The sequence below is a fragment of the Oxyura jamaicensis genome, chromosome 1 (assembly GCF_011077185.1).
Source record: "Oxyura jamaicensis isolate SHBP4307 breed ruddy duck chromosome 1, BPBGC_Ojam_1.0, whole genome shotgun sequence".
Taxonomy (NCBI): Eukaryota; Metazoa; Chordata; class Aves; order Anseriformes; family Anatidae; genus Oxyura; species Oxyura jamaicensis.
The window spans coordinates 1525032-1542958 of NC_048893.1; the positions used below are offsets into that span (position 1 = coordinate 1525032).

Here is a 17927-nt window from a genome sequence, read left to right on the forward strand (position 1 = left end):
AGGACAAAAGGCATCCAAAATAGTTTGACTCTAGCCCACAGCAGCCCATTCTGGATTCTGAGCTCCTCACACATCACCACTCTACCTCAAAGGGTCTGAAATCTAAGTACCAAGCAGCCTCTTTTCCATCCTCCCATGTCTGGATGCAGAATAGGCTGCCTTCTTTGATGCCAGGGCTAGGGAATACATACCTCATGTGTTACCCCAGGGAGACCCCACATCATCACACGTGGCCACAACGGTGTTCTCCACTGTCACTCATGCAAATTCCTCAAGGAAGGGAAGAAACTCTTGGAGTTAATGGCTGATACTGGCATAAGAAAAATTAGGTTCGTGAATAAAATGAGACTAGAAATCAGAAAAAAAATCCTAACAACTTAGAACTACTGCGCTCTGCTTTTAACGTGGAAGTTGAGAAGCTTCTCGTCCAGTTGGCCCCTGGTAGCTGGGGATTAGGTTGAGCCATTCAGCAGACCAGTTCCATAATGCTGCAAACTCAGAGGACACTATATAACTTCAGACCCAGAAAAGACTCTTTCAAATATCACTGAATTAAGTTCTTAAAGAAATAAAGCACCAGAGCCTTTGACGAGTCTTTAAATAGCCTTTAATTTGGAAGTTTCAAGACTGATGCACAAGCAGTTAAACGGCTGAGAGAGAACCTATTTCAGGACATGAAACACAGCTGGGCTGACCATTTACCTGCCAAATCCAAGTGCAGTGTGTTCTTGGTTTGGAGGGTTGGCACAAAGTCATCAGCCTCAGTGAATCGAGAGCCTTTTACCAGGTGGCAAGGCAGAACCGGTGGCCCGAGGTCTCCTGGGATCTACCCTCCTCCTGCCCTTGCTGACCATTAGCACTGAGCTACGTAAGCCTGTGTGTCCTTCCAGTGCATCAAATGGCAATCGCAAAATATCTTCTGAGCTAAGCATACTCAAAAGATATATTCAGAAAAAGAGAATTAAGTTCTGCTATTGCCTTATATTGGCAATTTTCTCCTACATCCACCATCATCCAGTGCAGTATGAGCTGCCGAAACCGATGCCATCTGGCTCCGTGATAATGAAAAAGTGGAAACAAATGGTCCCACGTCACCTCCCACTACAAGAACTGGCTTATTACTATCTGGAGGAATAAGCAACTAGATCTCTTTGCAGTGGAAAGAGCAGAAAACTAAATGCATCTACAACTGTCACTGAGAATAGTACTGGCAGAGCTGAAATAGGCTTCCCATGTGGCCACAGTGGCGGAACAGCTTCAAAGTCATCAAGATCCCACGTTATCAACAAGTCTGCCCTTGACTCTCACGGTGCTGTTTGCTTTAGTGTGGTCTGAACTTCCACCGAAGACTCGGGCCTTACCCAGTGAAATCTCTTTCCCCATTCCCCCAGAGAGAGCAGCTTGCCTTGCATCCCAAGGCAAAGCAGCAGCGACAGAGCAAAGCCCAATATCCCACCCACATCTCCGCCAAAAAGCCTCTTCCTCCTGCAGTGCCATCACTCCTGGGAGAAGGCATTAAGGAAGCGTTACGTGATTACACATCAACCCCCCCCCCCGCAAAGAACCCCAAAACCAAATTTCGAATGGCATTTCCCTTCTCGCTAGCAGGCCACCACCCAGAAGATTCATGCTTTTGCCACCAATTTTAACAGAAATGCAGAAGTTTGGCCCTGCAGCCTGACAGCCCCCGCTGCTCACTGAAGACGAGCGACGGAGCAGGTTAAACCGTGGTGATTTTCTTGTCCTTGGTGGCCTGTTTGATAGCAGCTTGCTCACAGATGATCTCCTTCAGCCTCTGCAGCCTCATATTCTGTGTGGTTTGGTCTCCCACACCCGTCTGGCTCCGGTGCAGTAAGTTCAGGGCGTAGATGTACTCCAGCTCTGTGTACTTCACACCTTGATCCACCACCAGGTTTAAGAGCTCGTCTGCTGTGTTGTAGAGCATCTCGTAATACTGCCTGGAAAGCAAGCAAACAAAAAAAAAACCACCCTGGTGAGTACTGAGGCTCAAGATGTTCAAGAAAACCATCGTAGAATGGGAGAATCCTGTAGAGTATTTCTGTAGCACACCATCAGCTGTTACTTCTTATTCAGTGGTGCCACGAGCAGAGAAGAATCGCCAAGTGTACACGGGAAGCCCAAAGATAATGCTGTTGACCACCAGGAGATGCCAAGTGTGCACGTACATGGGGAGCCCATCTCCCACTCTCCCCGCTTCCCATATTCTTTCATCTAAAGCACAAAGCATGGGAACTGAAAGGCAGAGCCTAGGATAAGGTCAGGGATCAGGGGAAGCTTCTCTCCTACGGCTTCACTACAGTAAGCGATGAAGCTTGGCTGGGGTTTAGCTCTGTTTGGAGTTTCAAATCCTAAACAAGTGCTGCCTGGATGGCAAGAACCCCTCTTTATAGAGGAGCTGGCTAATTGCATACTGTCATACTGGTGTTACAGGCCCTTGTAAAGAAACAAGGGTCCAAAAAGTCCTCTGAGAGGTGGCAAGTCTCTGCTTGAAGCCCAGGACTTGGCCTTCTGAGGTGAGAGACCACCTCAAAAGAAGGAGCAAGAACACATCCCTCCTGCTTCCACCTAACCCCAAGCATATTCTCAGAGGTGTGTGAGCTGCTGTACCTGAAATGTTCCTAATTATTTCCCCATGAGGCAAATATTAAACTCAGAAAATGTCAAAAAACACAATTAAACAGGGAGGAAACCTGAGGTTGGGGCTGTGCTACCAGTTTTCCCTCTTATGTGCTAAAGTTTCCCGTTCTTACAAGTAAGCGGCCTTCAGGAAGCTTCCCAGAACATTTCTATCCCTGCGTGGACTTGGTATTTGGTTCTCCCTTGAGCAGGGGACCAGGAGGGAGAAGAAACGACCTGCCCACAGCCCCTCTGGTCATCTCTCCATCTGACCCTGCGTCTCTACTGCTAAGTAACACTTGGGTGCACCACAGCCCTGGTTCGTCAGGCTCTGATGGCCAAGTGCAGGGACTGGTCAAGACGTCAGTGGGCATTTGTGTGACCAACACCACTTCACATCCCTCTCCTGAGGTGCTAAAGTCAATCATCCATCAAGTTCAGCAGTGCAAACCTGTCATTCCCCCCTGTCCTTATGGCTGCCTTGCCGTTAGCCTGTCCCAAATCCTGGCTTACTGCAGAATTCTGCACCTCATGAACGCAGGATTCATCTGTCACTCGGTTCAGGATCAGATTATTTTTTAATTAAAAATTTCCTGCAAAATAATAATAATAATAAAAAAAGACGAGCGAGCGAGACAGTACCAGAGAGCAAAAGGCATGCATTTTTAATTGGGTGCAATTAAAAACCTGCCGCTTTGGCATGGCATTGCCTTCGGCCAAACCCTATTTGCATGAGTAATTATTCACTCCATTACGAAGTCTGCTCAACTTTGCCTCCCTTGTCTTTGAAAGTATTAATAAATATTGATCAGACACACGCCTGTTTGCCTTTGCCCAAGCAGCTCTGATGGACTCATCTTCTGATGTTATCAAATAATGAAATATGAAAGAGTGAGTGGGATGAGCCTCTTGTTCTGTGATTTTTTATTTAGGCTCTTCATTTTACTTTCAGAAGTGTATTTGTCCCTGGCATTATAAATGCTCTTTTGATTATCGAGAGGAGGTTGTGAAAAGCAAGTTAGTAAAGGACGGGGGAAATAAATGGACAGGTGAGGGAGATGTCTGTGCACTGAAATGCTGGTAGACTGCTCTGGGTTTTAAAAGCCGAGATTTAAAACCAGGGAGAAGAATTAATATTTATCAAAAGTTGATTTTACCATCTGACAAATGGGTTAATAAATAATAATAGAAGATTAGCATAGCTAACAAAAAAATATTAGCTTTCCAAGCCTTCAGTTGGCTTCCACATGAGCACAGCTCAGTACATGGTAAGCTGATTTATCCTAACCTGATCATCGACCTGGGCAGCGTGATCCACTCAGCACTCAGATATTTGGGGTAAGGAGGGAACGGATCAAAGCTATCTCATCAATCGTTACTCACTTGAGTAAATGCGGCTGATGGGAGTCAAGTCACCTGGGTGACTCGGCTCATCAGGGAAATCTTTTTGTTCGCATCCTTACTCATTGAGTTATTATTTATTTGTATGATGCTGAGAAGTGTAGATGGAGCATGTTGAGTTCATCTGATATGGCAAATGCATAAATGGGGTACAAGTTCGTACAGAGCATCTCCCTGATTTCTGATTTCCTTTGGAAATGCCGACCATTGTTGTGCTGTAAGGGGAAGGAAACACCGATTTGCATGCCAGGCTTTGGTTCTTTAGGTGAGTAAATACCTGGCCAAACCCTCCCTACAACCAGCCTTGGGGCTGATGGCTGTGTTTTGAGAAGGTGAGGACTAAAGGACAGTCTAAGGTGTCCAAAGATGAAGAGAAAATAATGCCACCGCCAGGGAAATCCTCACTAGCCTACTCATACAGGATGATAAACCAGTTTTGACTGCCTGTATGACAAAGATTATTTTTTAATTTATAATTATTATTATTATTATTTAAATCCATCCTTTCAGTGCTCCCTATCTCACGTCCAAGCAGCCCACCAGCCTAGCTACCAACCTGTTCCTCTGCCTAATGGGAACAAGATTGGATCCAAAGTTTCTGAACCACCCTTTGAGTTCTTTTGGTGCTTTTTTGAAGACAAACACTCATCTAAGAGCAAATAACGCCTAATCCAAAGCCCAAATACAACTGCACTCTGCCTGCTGACTACAGCAGGCCCAGAAGATCTACCACCACACGAACATCTTCGTACTAACAGCAAATAAATGAGGCAAATAAATGAGGCCAAACATCACAGGTGGAAATGGTTCCCAGGCCAAGGAAAAAACAACCCATGGGCAAATCAAAAAAGTTTAAGCCAATTAACACAACCTTTTTATTTTTTAACACCAATTATAAAACAAAACATCGTGGCCAAAAATGAATCCATTTTGCAAGGATGCATTTTTAGTATATATGTATCAAAAAAGATGGTTACTTGAACTCTATTGTCGGAGAAAGAGAACAAAAATAAAGAAGCTCTCTCATTTAGAAAAAAAAATCTCTGAAAAGGCAATCAGGACGAGACCAGCTCCTCTGAGGGCTATTAATACCATTCTCCATTTAAATGCTAATGTTAACCTATAACCCAAGGCCTGCACACGGAAAAGTTTTTCAAAAGATGGCCAGGTGAATTCAAAATTAAATTCTGATTTCCCTGAGACTGACTTGATCTCTCCTTAAGAGAGGGACCTTCAGATGAACAGTGTGATGTTTCAGAATAAAGAGTCTTACTTTAATTATTCATTCATTATATAGCTGGGTGCCCGTTCTGTAATGATGCAGACAGAAAGATATTCACGAGGTGAGAACTTAGATCTGGGTGCTGATTTACCCAAAGGGAATAATAAAAAAAACAGTATTCTATACTTTACCTCCCACACTTCTGGGGGATTAGGGAGTCACTTCTACAATATTCTAATAAGAACTTAAATAAGAAAGTAAAAAAGGTTAAGTATGAAGCACTTACAGACTAAATCTAGGCAAAAAAAAAAAGCAAGAGAGAACAACGAATGTGCATTTGAAGAGGAAAAAAGGCCAAAGCTGCAGTTATAAAGTCACTGAATTTTGGTACAGGCAGATCTTGGTAGAACCACCCCATTTAAATATACGAAGGAGGTGAGGGAGTGCAGAAAGGGACGCTGCAGCAAGAAATGAGGTAACTTCGGTTCGTGTAATGGAGAAGAAATCGATTTCCAGCACTTACTGAATGAGAAGAGATGCCCATGGGGCTCTTCTGTCTGTGGAGCGTGAGACATCAAGGTGGGAATGGGAAAAAGCTGAGGATGGAGCTGAGGGTTACTTGTTCCCGGAGATGGGACAGGGGTGAGAACCTGTAGCATGCAGGATTTTGCAAAGCAAGTTCCCCAAACTTGAAATACCAAGCAAAGGAAAATCCCCATAACCCAGTAATTACTGTAATTTCTACACCTCATGAAGATTGCAATGATGTTTGCACACACGTGTCAGTGATCAGCATTTTAAAGCAGGCGTCTGCAAGTATGGCTGCTGGCTCTTTTTCCATCTTAGGAGCTTACGATAACAAAACAGGAGCTGCTGATGGAAGGTACCTGCTACATCATACAGCCACTCTCTAACCACTGTCTGTCTTAAACCACGTCCTTTGAATCCTGTGTGCAGTCACAGCCCTAAAACATATGATGGAATATCATTTTTTTTTTCAGGGGGAGACCTCATTGCTCTCTGCAACTACCTGAAAGGAAGGGGTGGGGAGCTGGGGCTCGGCCTCTTCTCACAGGTAACCAGTGATAGGACCAGAGGGAACGGCCTCAAGTTGTGCCAGGGGACGTTCAGGTTGGAAATGAGGAGACATTTCTGCTCAGAAGGAGCAGTCAGGCATTGGGACGGGTTGCCCAGGGAGGTGGTGGAGTCACCGTCCCTGGGGGTGTTCAAGGAAAGGCTGGACGTGGTGCTTGGGGACCTGGTTTAGTGGGTGACATTGGTGATAGGGGGATGTTGGACCAGATGATCTTGGAGGGCTTTTCCAACCCTAATGGTTCTTTGATCCTATGATTTTCTGCACTTAGAACCCAAAGCACTTAGGGGGACCTCATACAGTTTAGATGTCAAGAAACAGGGACCTCTCCTCTCAGCTTAGGGTGGGATGACTTATGGCCAAGAAGCACCTATTATTCTCCACGGACTGGAGAGAAAGCCTAAAATGAGGCTAGACCAGCCCAAAACGTCTGCGTGCAGCTATGATCTACACCTTCTCCAGGTGCCCTGGGGACAACCTCGTCCACAGCCTCTCAGAAGCCCACCAGCAGATGTCCCCTCACCATGCGGCACACTTTGGAGCATGAGGAGCAGACGGCCGTGAGCTGTGTTCCTACAGCATGAGAGCATCAAGAACGTTAAAAGCACTTAAAAAGCTAAAATATGCAAGATGTGAAATGGTTTGCAAAAGAAAAGAAAACACGAGAGGAAGAAATAAAAGTGAATTTATACCTCAATGGTGCTCCACGCTTCTGCAAATTGCAACCCTTAATAAACCCACAAATCAGGGCCGTGAAGTAAGGATTGTTGTAGCTTTTTTTGTTGTTTGTCTACAGCCAGAAGATCCAAGATAAAAATGAAATAATTTGTCCAAAGCAGGAAGCACTGTCAGAGATGGTAAGCCCTTGCACCTTGAGCAGAAATCCAAACGGGGTATAAAGCCAGGTAACAGAAAGAGCTTTATTTATTCATGAGGGTAAGAAAGTGGAGTCTTAATTGAAGCCAACCAAATCACACACTCTGATTACTTTCCTTTTTTAAAAAATAAAACTACCCAGACAGTTTACAAATCACCAGAACCAAATCCTCTCACCTATGTGGTGGCCTCTGTGCAGGCTAAGAGGCTTTATTTTAACGTCTGATTTTCAAAATAACCCCCTTTTGGGTGCTCTCTGCAGCTCTGTGCCACTGAAACACTTGGTTTTCTCCCTGCTCCATGCCCTTATGTAAAATACAGATGACAAAATACCTGCAAAACCCTGAGATGATTAGGAAAGGAAGAGGTAAGATACACACGGAACTTAACTATTCTTCCAAAAGATCTCCCTTTTACCCTCTCCTCCTTTTCCCCCTGACTCCTGCCTGGCTCTGCCTTATCTAACTACTTTGTTCTTGGTATTTCCTCATTTTCTTTTCCCTTCTTCCCCCAGGTTGTCACTCACGGATGGGACCAGCGTGCCCTGCTGGGGATCTCCGAGCAGGAGACGGCATCACCACGAGGGGAACACGTGCCCGGATATTTCAGAAACCATTCCCTGCAAGGCAGGAACCACCCCTGCACTGCGCGGCGACACGCGGTAATTACACGGCTTTTCAAAGGAAGGATAAATCCATTAAAGCCCATTAAGTAATTTTTTTCAGAAACGACGTCTGAGCCACTCCTCGTAGCTCCATGCCGGCTGGTACTACGAGGGACGGAATTTCTCCCTCTCCAAATGGAACTTTATAGGGTATTAAATAAGCACCCTCAGCACTTATCTAAATCTTTAATTAGTTCTATAATATACTGATGATATCAAGGCTAATTAAATTTATACAGATAAAGAGCAATGAAATTCTAACCAAGTGAGCTGGAAAGTACATATTAAATAGTAAATTTAATGGTTCAAGCAGATAAATGCAATTTTAAATAAAAAAATTAAATTCAATTTGCATGTTGTATTAAAATTGATTTTGAGTGTGCAAATGATTGGAAAAAATCTTTTAAATATATCAGTAAAAATGCTAATCCATTCTGTTTAAATATCAGTTATTAATGCCAGCATTTGCAAATAAGCCACACACATTTGCATTTTTACTGCATATAGTAAAGAGAAAAAAAATTATCTATACCATATGCCAGTTTATAAAGAATATTAAGCAATTTTTCCCCTTGCCTCATGCATAAATGAGAGGAGATGTGGAAATGAATGTAGCCCTAAAGAAGAGAGAGTCAGCAGTTCGATGGAAAGTACTGCAAAGATTGCTCCAGTCAGCAAAAAATAATACAATTTTAGCTACCCTTTGGGAACAACATTTACGGTGGCAAAAAAAAAAGCCCACCAGCCTTATTTAGGATCAAGTGGCTTGGAACTGGATAAAAAAAGCCCAGTGCTGTAATCGAGGAGGTGTTCAGTGGTGCATGTTTGCTGATTTTTAATAAAAACAGGAATGCTCGGTAGTTACTGATGGGTGAAGGACACTTCTGATGGGATCTGCTTGCTAACAGAGAACAGGACGCAACACGTGAACCACAATAGGAAACTCTGAGGTCCATCACGCTAGCGTCCACCTGTAGTAGGTTGGGGCCTAGAGGAAGTTTGAACGGCTTGCTGAGGTCAGGCAAATTGCCAATAATTCTTGAAAACTCCAATTTATTTTTATTTTTTTATTTTTTTTTCTGACTACCTTTATTCATTTGGTTTGAATGCTGCAGTGGCGTCAATAATTAGGGAAGGCAGCTTTTGTGACCAAGCTGATGTCATTTGGCATGTTATCATTTGTTGAACGTGCTGCTGGTTCTCATGGAAGAGCCCTTGCTGGGATTCACTTGCCTCATGGTACTACTGCTTCGTCTCCTTCCCCTTATGCCTCCCTAGAAACTGCTGAGACTGGGGACGCATCCTATGGCTTTCCAATTGCTCAACGATGGATGCAGATCTACCCAAAGCAGGAAGAAAACAGCATGGTGCAGCAGCCTCAAACCCTACCTCCTGGCTCATCAGTGAGGGGTTACCAACACAACTCAAGGGGATTGACACCAGTGATTTCCCACCTATGAATGGGCAAGGAATGGGGGAAGCTAGTTCATTCTGCAGTAAAATCTGTAGTTATAGTGGGTTGAAGTGCCCTATGGACGTTGGTTCTTATAGAGAAATCGGGCAGCCACCACGTGTTTGGTGCCAACTTTTTAGAGGGCCAGAAGCTGAGGACTTCAACAGAGACCTGTGTGGCTCCTGGATGAAGGAATTAATGCTGAAGACCTTCAACGCTCTTCTCCAAGACTTCTCTGGTGGCCACTGGCCACAAAAATCTTTTGTCACACCTAATACGTCAAGTCTCAATAATTCTGATGCTTGGGAACCTTCAGCTTTGCAGGCTAGATGTAGTTATATCCAGCTGCTACTCAGTTGCAAAAAAAAACAAAAAACAAACAAAAAAAAGATTTAAAATTGCTTCTCCTTCTCTAATATACCCAGGGCAAAAGACACACTTAGGGAGGGAAGCCATAGCCTCTCCAGGGTATTGCTGCAGTAGGCAAGGGAAGAAGGCAACTTCGACTTGCTCCTTTTGAACTCTCCTGCTCCTGAAGGCAAGAACTCAAGAACTTAAGCCTGAGTGAACATCGACGCGGCCGTGTGCAGCACAACTGTGGACTCTTCTGGCCATTCTTCGTGGAATTTCACCTCCAATGATCTCAACTTTTTGAGCCAACACATCCGAACCCCAATATTTTTTGCCGGACAGTGCAAACCCTTAGCATGCATAATGAGAACATCATCGAGGCAATGTCAGGGCAGGACAGGACCACAGCCATGAATGCAGTTTCTATCTCCACTGCATGGAAAAGTCAGGTCTGCTTTTCTAATTTGCTTACCACTCCTCATGTGCTGGCCCAAGACTCCATGGCAATGTGACGATGGCTCCAGGGAAACAAAATCGGTCCCTAAAAATGAGGACAGAACCCCAGCAATGCTTCTAAACAGATGGAATGGATCACAGCCCCCAAAACCAGGGAAGGAGCTCTGAACCACTAATTTTATCTCATTTACAAAATGCTTCTAACTGTACAAAACCTCTGGGTTATCGAAAGAATTCTGCTGTGAGGACCAAACCTGTATTTCTTCTGTATTAACTCATTAACCTTCTCTTTCAATTCCCATTTGTACATCTCAAAGCACTTTAGAAACACCATGTACTGAGCTTCTCTGTTTTCTCAGAAGGCTGCTTTCTGTTAAGAAGATGAAGGTCTGTTGAGATTAAGGGGTACGCTAAAGTCTTTGCGTGTGCAACAGGCTGGGTACTGCCCAGGAAGAGCCATCCCCATCCTGTAACCTCCCAGGGCCAGCTTCCCCATGGGTCCCGACCTCTGAACCCCCTCCAGTGACAAAAAATGCATTTTCCTGACGATGCTCTGAACATTTGCATGCTACCAGTGAAGGGAGAACAAATTCACCCAGCGTGCCAACCAGTTAACAGATTGCAAAAAATTGCAATCATTTACCGAGTTGCGTTGGGCTTAAGAAAACAACCTGGAAGACGAAGGCACTGAATCTTATTAAAAAAGACATATTTTACATATTGCTTTTTCATAATACAAGCTGTTCTTCAGGAAAGCTTGCTATTATTTGCACCTCTCTTCTTCTTCTCCTTGTTTTTGCACACAAGACCGTGTGGATACGTATCGGATGGATCGCTTCTGCATGCACTCAAGGGACTGACTTCAGCTCTGGATGTCAATGCACTTACGCGACGGGAGACGTCATCTGTATTTTACATCCTGGCCATATTATTTCATCTCAAATCTGGAATACAAATTAAAATCTGGAATACAAATTGTAAAATGCGAGGCAAGCTTTACAGCCTTCAATAAAACCTGAGCAAGGGATTACACACTGCAGACCGTTTCCTGAAAGTGATGCATGGCCGTGTGTGCTGACATCAGAAGCGTAGGTTCAAACGCGGCGGTCTGGATGTAATTATTTTAATACCTTCTCAAAATACGAGAATTGAGGCTTTCAGTCCATAACCGCGTGTATAGATTTCTCTTGGCTATGAAGCCCAGGTTCATTACAGGACAGATTTAATTGCTACATCAGAGTTTGTGTGTTGATATTCTGCATCTGATGTGTGAAAGTTCAGGGACGCCAATCAGGCGCAGTGCAGATGCCACTCTGCAAAATGTTCTCAGACAGTCTCCATCTGTCAGATACGGTAATAGTTGCGCTCAGTCAGTAATTCACCTCCTTAACTCCATGTTTCCTGCATTTGAGTCAGAATTTTTAATGTCAGCTTCACCAGAGGAACTACCTTGGACAGACAGGAGCTGCCTGCCCTGCGTTCCCTGTTCAGACTGCGTTTCGTGCCCTGCAGCCTGTCCCCTTCTGCAGCTGAAGAATCACCCGTTTGCCCCGTACTTTCCTGATACAGCTGCAAAAATCACAGCTTGCCTTTGGGGGCAGCATTCCTGTCTCATTGTAGGGTATTTTAGAGGGTATTTTATGGCAATCACACCTTGGTACCCAAAATCCAACTCAGACGGACCACACCATTTCCAGGAAAGCTCATGGTGAAAGGCACCGGGGTGGCCGAATCGCAGAGGTAGAATGCTTCTGCATGAGCTTGAAGGAGAAAGAATGAAGCAAAAGAACATCATGGAGCTGCTCCTCCATAGTGAAAAGCTTGTCTCCACATGAGGCAACTTTCTCCATGCAGCCTGTAAGACCATGGCTGGAGGAGCCAGGAGCTGGGCTCACCACTGGTCTCCTCTCTGCGAGGCTGGGGCTTCTTTGCCTACTCATCAGTGGTCCCTTGCGCTAGAGGAAGGCAGTACAGGAATCTGTAGGAAATCAGCTGGTGGTGAGCATATTCTCTATCAGGAGGGCAAATTCCACGCTCATCATCACTGCTTCAGCACCACTGAGTGAGGAGGGCTCCCAGGTGCCTCTGTTAGACAAGAGCTTTGTGTCAGCCCCAGTTCTTGGCACTGACACAGGAAAAGAACTCCCAGTGGTACCACACGGCATTTAGAGATTTACAGATCCTGTTTGCCCGTGTACCGGTGTCTACTGCAGCCATCTCAGATGGCTTTGGGTCTCCCGGGACCCTTGTGCCACACCAGCTCAGGTATGTATGCTGTCCACGGCTCTTTCAAATGGCATTGTGTGAAGGAAAGCAAGTTACATCTTGGTAAATCTGGGAACAGAGCCTGCTCAAGGTAGGGTCATCTGAGAGATATGCAAGCCAGCTTTAAGTAAAAGCAGTTCAGCCACTTTAGCATGGCATTGTGCTTCTTGGAGACAGGCTAACAGTGACCGACCTGAGGTCCTCGAGCTGTGGTCAGTCCTAAAGCAGTTGAGCCCAGCTGCCGTGCCTGGAGCTCGTGGCACGGTGAGCACTTGTGCAGGTTCACGTGATGAGCAGGTATGTTGGGACACGTTGGCACAGCGCTGCTGGTCATGGGTATCCAAGGGTCTGCTCACCCTGCAGTGGAAGATGAGTGCCCGGGGAGCTGCCAAGCAGGGATGGTTGATGCAGGCCACATCGTGGTCCACCAGAGGTCCATGTCCTGGTGTCCCACCTCTGGCTGTGGCCAACAGTGAGGAGCAGGTCAGTGAGGTTTCTCTAGATCCTCCTCCCAGTCAATGGGGACCTGCTGAGCCAGATGGATGTCTCAAAGAAGTGCTCGTACCTCCACGGGTACGTGCTACATGTCTTGGGGCTCCTGGCCACAGAGAGCTTTCAATACATAACCTAAGCTTTGCTATATGGGTTCTACACCACATGCTACTGTCCAGATATCTTGCTCTGCCCTATCCCCATCACTACGCCATGGCTTGACCCTGTCACTCCTCCCAGGTGTGCTATTTTTGGTTTTGCTCATTTTCCCTCCTCCTCCCTGTATTTTAGCAGGATCTGGCCCCATGCCATTGCTACTCCCTGCCCCTTTGTCCTCACTCCTGTCCTCAGCAGTGACCTTGACCGCCCTTGCCACAGCTGGCCACATCCCAACCCGTCCCCTATCAGCCCTGCCAGCTCGTACACCTTTTGAGTGAAACATTTCTGATTCCTGGGTGCCCCTGCATCAGCAGGTTGATTTGCTCCACTGCCCGGCTCCACCTAATTAAGAGAAGGACCTCTAAAATGGACATGACTTCAGTGCATGGAAAAAGGATGAGTGGTAACTCTTAAAAACCTATCGCATGGCGCCAATATCTGTTGCTTCTTAGCAGATTACTGGGTATGAAACACTGCAGTGTCTAATGAGAGCTGACTGACAGGGTAAACCAATCTGCTACTTAAGGACTTGCGTGTGTCTTTCTATCTGTGGGGCTTGTGCTAGAAAGAAGCAGCCTACTGTGAAAAAGGCAGGACATTTTTCTAATTGCTTCCATTTGCAGGCTGGAACTAGGCAATAGAGATGCATTTCAAGCTGACAATCCAATATTTACCTTTATTTCAGCTGCAGACAAATGCCTGGGAAGGTTGTTCTTCACACACTGATGGTTCCTCTTTTCCTTGCCTTTTTTTTTCTAATGTCTCACACCAACCTCCCTTCTTAAAGTATCTGTCCTTCCTCTAACAGCTGTTTGCTGTGCGTTTAAGTGGGAGCTCCCCAAAAGCAAGCAAACCGTCAACGTGCAAGCTCAGTGCATAGGTGGAGCATGGGAGCAGAAAGGAATTTCTCAAAGCTGCTTTTGGAGCAAATAGGAGCTCCGAGCAGGATATGTGAGAGCTCGGACATTGAGTTCATGTATTCTCATGGGGGTATTGTGGTCCTGCAGGATGGCTCTGACTGTTTCTTCAGACTTAGTCTGAAATCTGAGGCCAAGTTTTGACCTCAATTGAATGGTATCAATCGCGAAAGTCCAATGAGAGAGACACCTCAGGCCAGAACTACCTCCATGCTACTTGAACCTTTAGGAAATGTGAGACAACTGAGGATTTGTTTGTTAACCCCTATACGGTTAACAAATTAAAAAGAACTGAAATGGCTTTCCTCCTGCCATCCCTTCCTGCTCCCCTTAGGGAAGCTTCCTACATCTCACAGGTGAGCACGTTGAGCACGTGCTCCAACGAGAGCAGAAGATCCACCGAGCCCATCGCTTGTGTTGGCGGGCACGACTCTTCACTACCATAAAGGAAAAGAAAACTTGGAATCAAGAGTGAAACCACCTGAGTTCCCTCTTCCCTTCCTCGCTTATTCCTGGGCAGCGATCACTTACAAAACAGTAATGATCATAAAAAATAATTAGACTGAATTGCAGTCAAAATACCTCTATAATAATTCCAGGTAGAGTCATTTGCACACCCATGGGTGCAAATATATGCTCGTGGGGACACCCATGAGAGCAAAGACAGCCTGGGCCCTCCTCTTCTCGAGCACTGCACGGCACACAAGCCCCGAGGTCCCTCTCCATCCCTCCTCCGGGCTCGAACCTCTGCTCCCATCTCTCCTGACCTCTGCTGCCCCCCCCCAAATCCCTGAAGGAAAGCTGCAGGCAGTTTTCCATGCCCGCCCCTCCTTTTTAGTCGTTCTGCTTGTGTTTTGAATTACAAACCGGCATGTGGTAGCTCTGCAGGAGAGCCGAGCTGCTCCACGCCGCGCCGGCTGCGTGCGCGGAGGTGACAGCCGCGCCGCTGAACGACAGCCACCCGCCACCAACGTGCGAGGCAGGACAGGGGACATCGCCAGCAGAAACAGAGGAATGCTGTGGTCCTTAGGAAGGGGGGGATGAGGACACAGCTTTCCATTCTGGCACTACTCTGCCTGTGCAAAATTGACGTTTGTCCCTTGAAATCTGAAAATGCAGAGTGGTCTGCCCTTTCCTGGGTCTCTCTTGGGTCCCTTTGGAGACCCAGGAGATGTGCAGGAGATCAAGTGAAGGAAGGAGGAGAAGACCCTTGGGCTCCAGCAGAAGAAGAGGATTGCTAAGATGTTCCTAAGGCAGATTTAAAGCAAGCGAATAAAACTGCTGACTGTGTACACAAAAGCCTGCCTAGCCCCTTCATGGCTAAAGCCAGCGGTGTATCACGTGCATTATGTCCTTTATGTGGACCTGGAAATGAGCTTTCACAGACAGCTTTCTATTTCCAGGGGACAAGAACAGCCCTATTAACCTCGGCAGTTGCTGGACATGATGAAGGGGCTGAGGTTTTGGTCCAGCCCACGAACTCCACGCTTACCAGGGAGCCACGAGCAGGTGGTGAGCGCACACAGCACCACTGCTGAGCCCATACAGCTTGGTTTTGCTCCGAATTTCTGCTGCTGACACCCATGCTACCAAATCCTGAACAGTCAAAAAAAAAACAAACAAAAACGATGCTGATGGATACGCTGTGATTTGCAAGAACTGCCCACAAGATGCAGGTGGGTACCAAGACCCGCACCTACAAGAAGCGCTTTCAAAACCTGGTCTGCAAAGAAAATCAACACCTCCCCCACGTGCTGCGTGCTCAGCTAAACAAAACGATCCAGCTCCAGCTGGACAGCCCGAATCTCCTGAGCTTCGAGTAAAGCAACTCCAGTTCTACAAGCAGCTGGTCAGTGACTATTGTCACGGAGACCAAAGTCACCAAAGGTAAAAAGTAAGAAGCAAAACTTCTAAACAGAAAAATCCTTTCCCTTTAATTACCATTAGCAATGCAGCATGACAGGAAGAGATAAACACACATGCACCTACACAAATAAGGAGCTTGGGAACATGAAGTAATTACTTTGATTTTTTTTTCCTCCCAACGACATTCAAAACTTATTAGTCTCAAGAAAGCACATATCAGCAAAAGACTGTCACCTCAGGGATAAATGAGGAATTTGTTTGTAATTCATTTCCAGGGGAATATGTCCTGATGCTGCTAATGCAGAATGGGAACGTGCTGCGGCCAAGTCCAGGAGCCAAAACCACGTCTTAAAAATGTTTATTTGCATCTTCCTGAGCTTGTGTCCCTGGAAACGTGAACGCAGGTTTTTTGCTGGCTGAGAAGTTCACCTCCATCGATTGTTTCCCTAACACACCAAGAGCCAAGCGAATAAAGTCAATGAAGCCTCTCTGTTTTTCAGTCCATTTCCAGTTTAGGAAAATTGAATTAATCTCTTTACTCGGAGCAACTCAGACGTCCACGTTCAGGCAATGGAAATCATTACAGAGGCCACTAAAACCTGTATCTTTAAAGGTTACAGTGTGAAGATTAAAAGCGCCTCCGGGAAAAAGCGAAATGGCTGAGCAAAATGAAAGCCTTGAGACGAGAGTGGAAAGCCTGGGCAGGGCCGGCGCCTTCCATCACCCTACTGGTATTTTAGGACGTGTCCTCTGCTCCATGCCGTGACAGCAGTGACGAGTGGATGTTAGGTGGTTTCACACACCGCAGTGCGTTTGGACATTAAGGATGGAGGAACTGCCAAATTCAGTCCCCTAGCCCCTAATGGGGGGCTGCTACCTGGTGTAAAATACTACCAAGGGTGCTTATGGATGGATCTGCCCATCTACAAAGTCACCTCCTGACCCCAGCCAGCCTCTTACGAAGCCCTACATCTTGTTTCAAAGATGTAATCTAAACCGACCCAGAAAATCACACTCTGCAGGTGCCTACTTATCACGACTTGCTGGAAAGAACCAAGTTCAACCACGGAGCTATCTCTGATGGCGACGTGACTGTGGTGGGCCTTTACTTATGATGGGCCAAGGCATGGATCTGAAAGTTACACTGGGGCTTGAACGCTTTTTTGGACTTGAATTTGTGTCCTTTGGGCTGCCACGGCTTCTATTTCTGAGAAATGCCAGGCGTGTGTTTTAATTACAGAGCCAGCACAATCCCTTCCTTGAGGAATTTATAATCCACGCGGCCACCAAAGGAAGGGGAGGGACGTGCTGTCAGTACCCGGTGGTTCAGCCACTTTCTTCCCATCTTCACGGGCTCAAGTGCTCTCATTACGCGAAAATTACTTCAGGACAAACAGGAGAAATGTCATCCCCCAAGAGCTGGGCCCTTCGCTTCCCAACAGCTGGCAGATCACCGTCTTGGAGGATTTTTTTTTTCCTAACGTGGAGAAGCAGCAGCAGGCAAGGCATCTCCCATACACGCAGAGTGAATAAGAAATCTGCTGCTCAGCAAACTCGAGAACAAAAGTTGTCCGTCCTCAGGCTGGAGGGAGGCCAAATGGTCCAAAAACGGTAAGAGAAGAGCGATGCCTTCTGCGCAAAGACGCGTTTGTTGCTCCTGCCTTATCTCTGCTGCTATCTCGAGTGATTCCCTTACTCGCCTCTGATGTCTTACCCTCATTTAAGGCGCAGTTCCATTTTCAGGAACATTATCATTTCAGAGCATTACAGCTCATTTCCTTGTTTGTTCCCTCTCCTTCATTTGTGCCAGCACAGCTGTTTGCAAGGCCCGCTGTGAACCAGACCGGGGAGCTGATCCTGCCAAAAAGCGAAAAAAAACTGATGCAAAAAGCAAACTATAGCCCTTCTCCCTGGGCTGAATCATTTCCCTGCTCTAATTTACCGCGTCGCATCGGTGCCCGCTGTGCTGACACGACCGAAAGCAGGGGAAGGAGAAGGTGGCATGTGGCGAGGTGTCGGCATCGCATGCTGTCATGGATTTGCACCAAGCCTTTGGGGCTGGGTGATGCTTTCCT

At 46.2% G+C, this 17927-nt stretch overlaps 1 protein-coding gene across 2 annotated transcripts in view; it reads right to left on the reverse strand.

The window, feature by feature from the left end:
* Positions 1-584: 584 nt before the first annotated feature.
* Positions 585-17927, reverse strand: part of EXOC4 (exocyst complex component 4) — a 379564-nt gene continuing 362221 nt past the window's right edge. For both annotated transcript variants that reach the window (XM_035319681.1, XM_035319676.1), the window contains exon 18: positions 585-1958. In XM_035319681.1, the coding sequence (XP_035175572.1) occupies positions 1721-1958 (238 nt within the window). In that variant the 3' untranslated portion in view covers positions 585-1720. The remainder of the gene's footprint in view (positions 1959-17927) is intronic.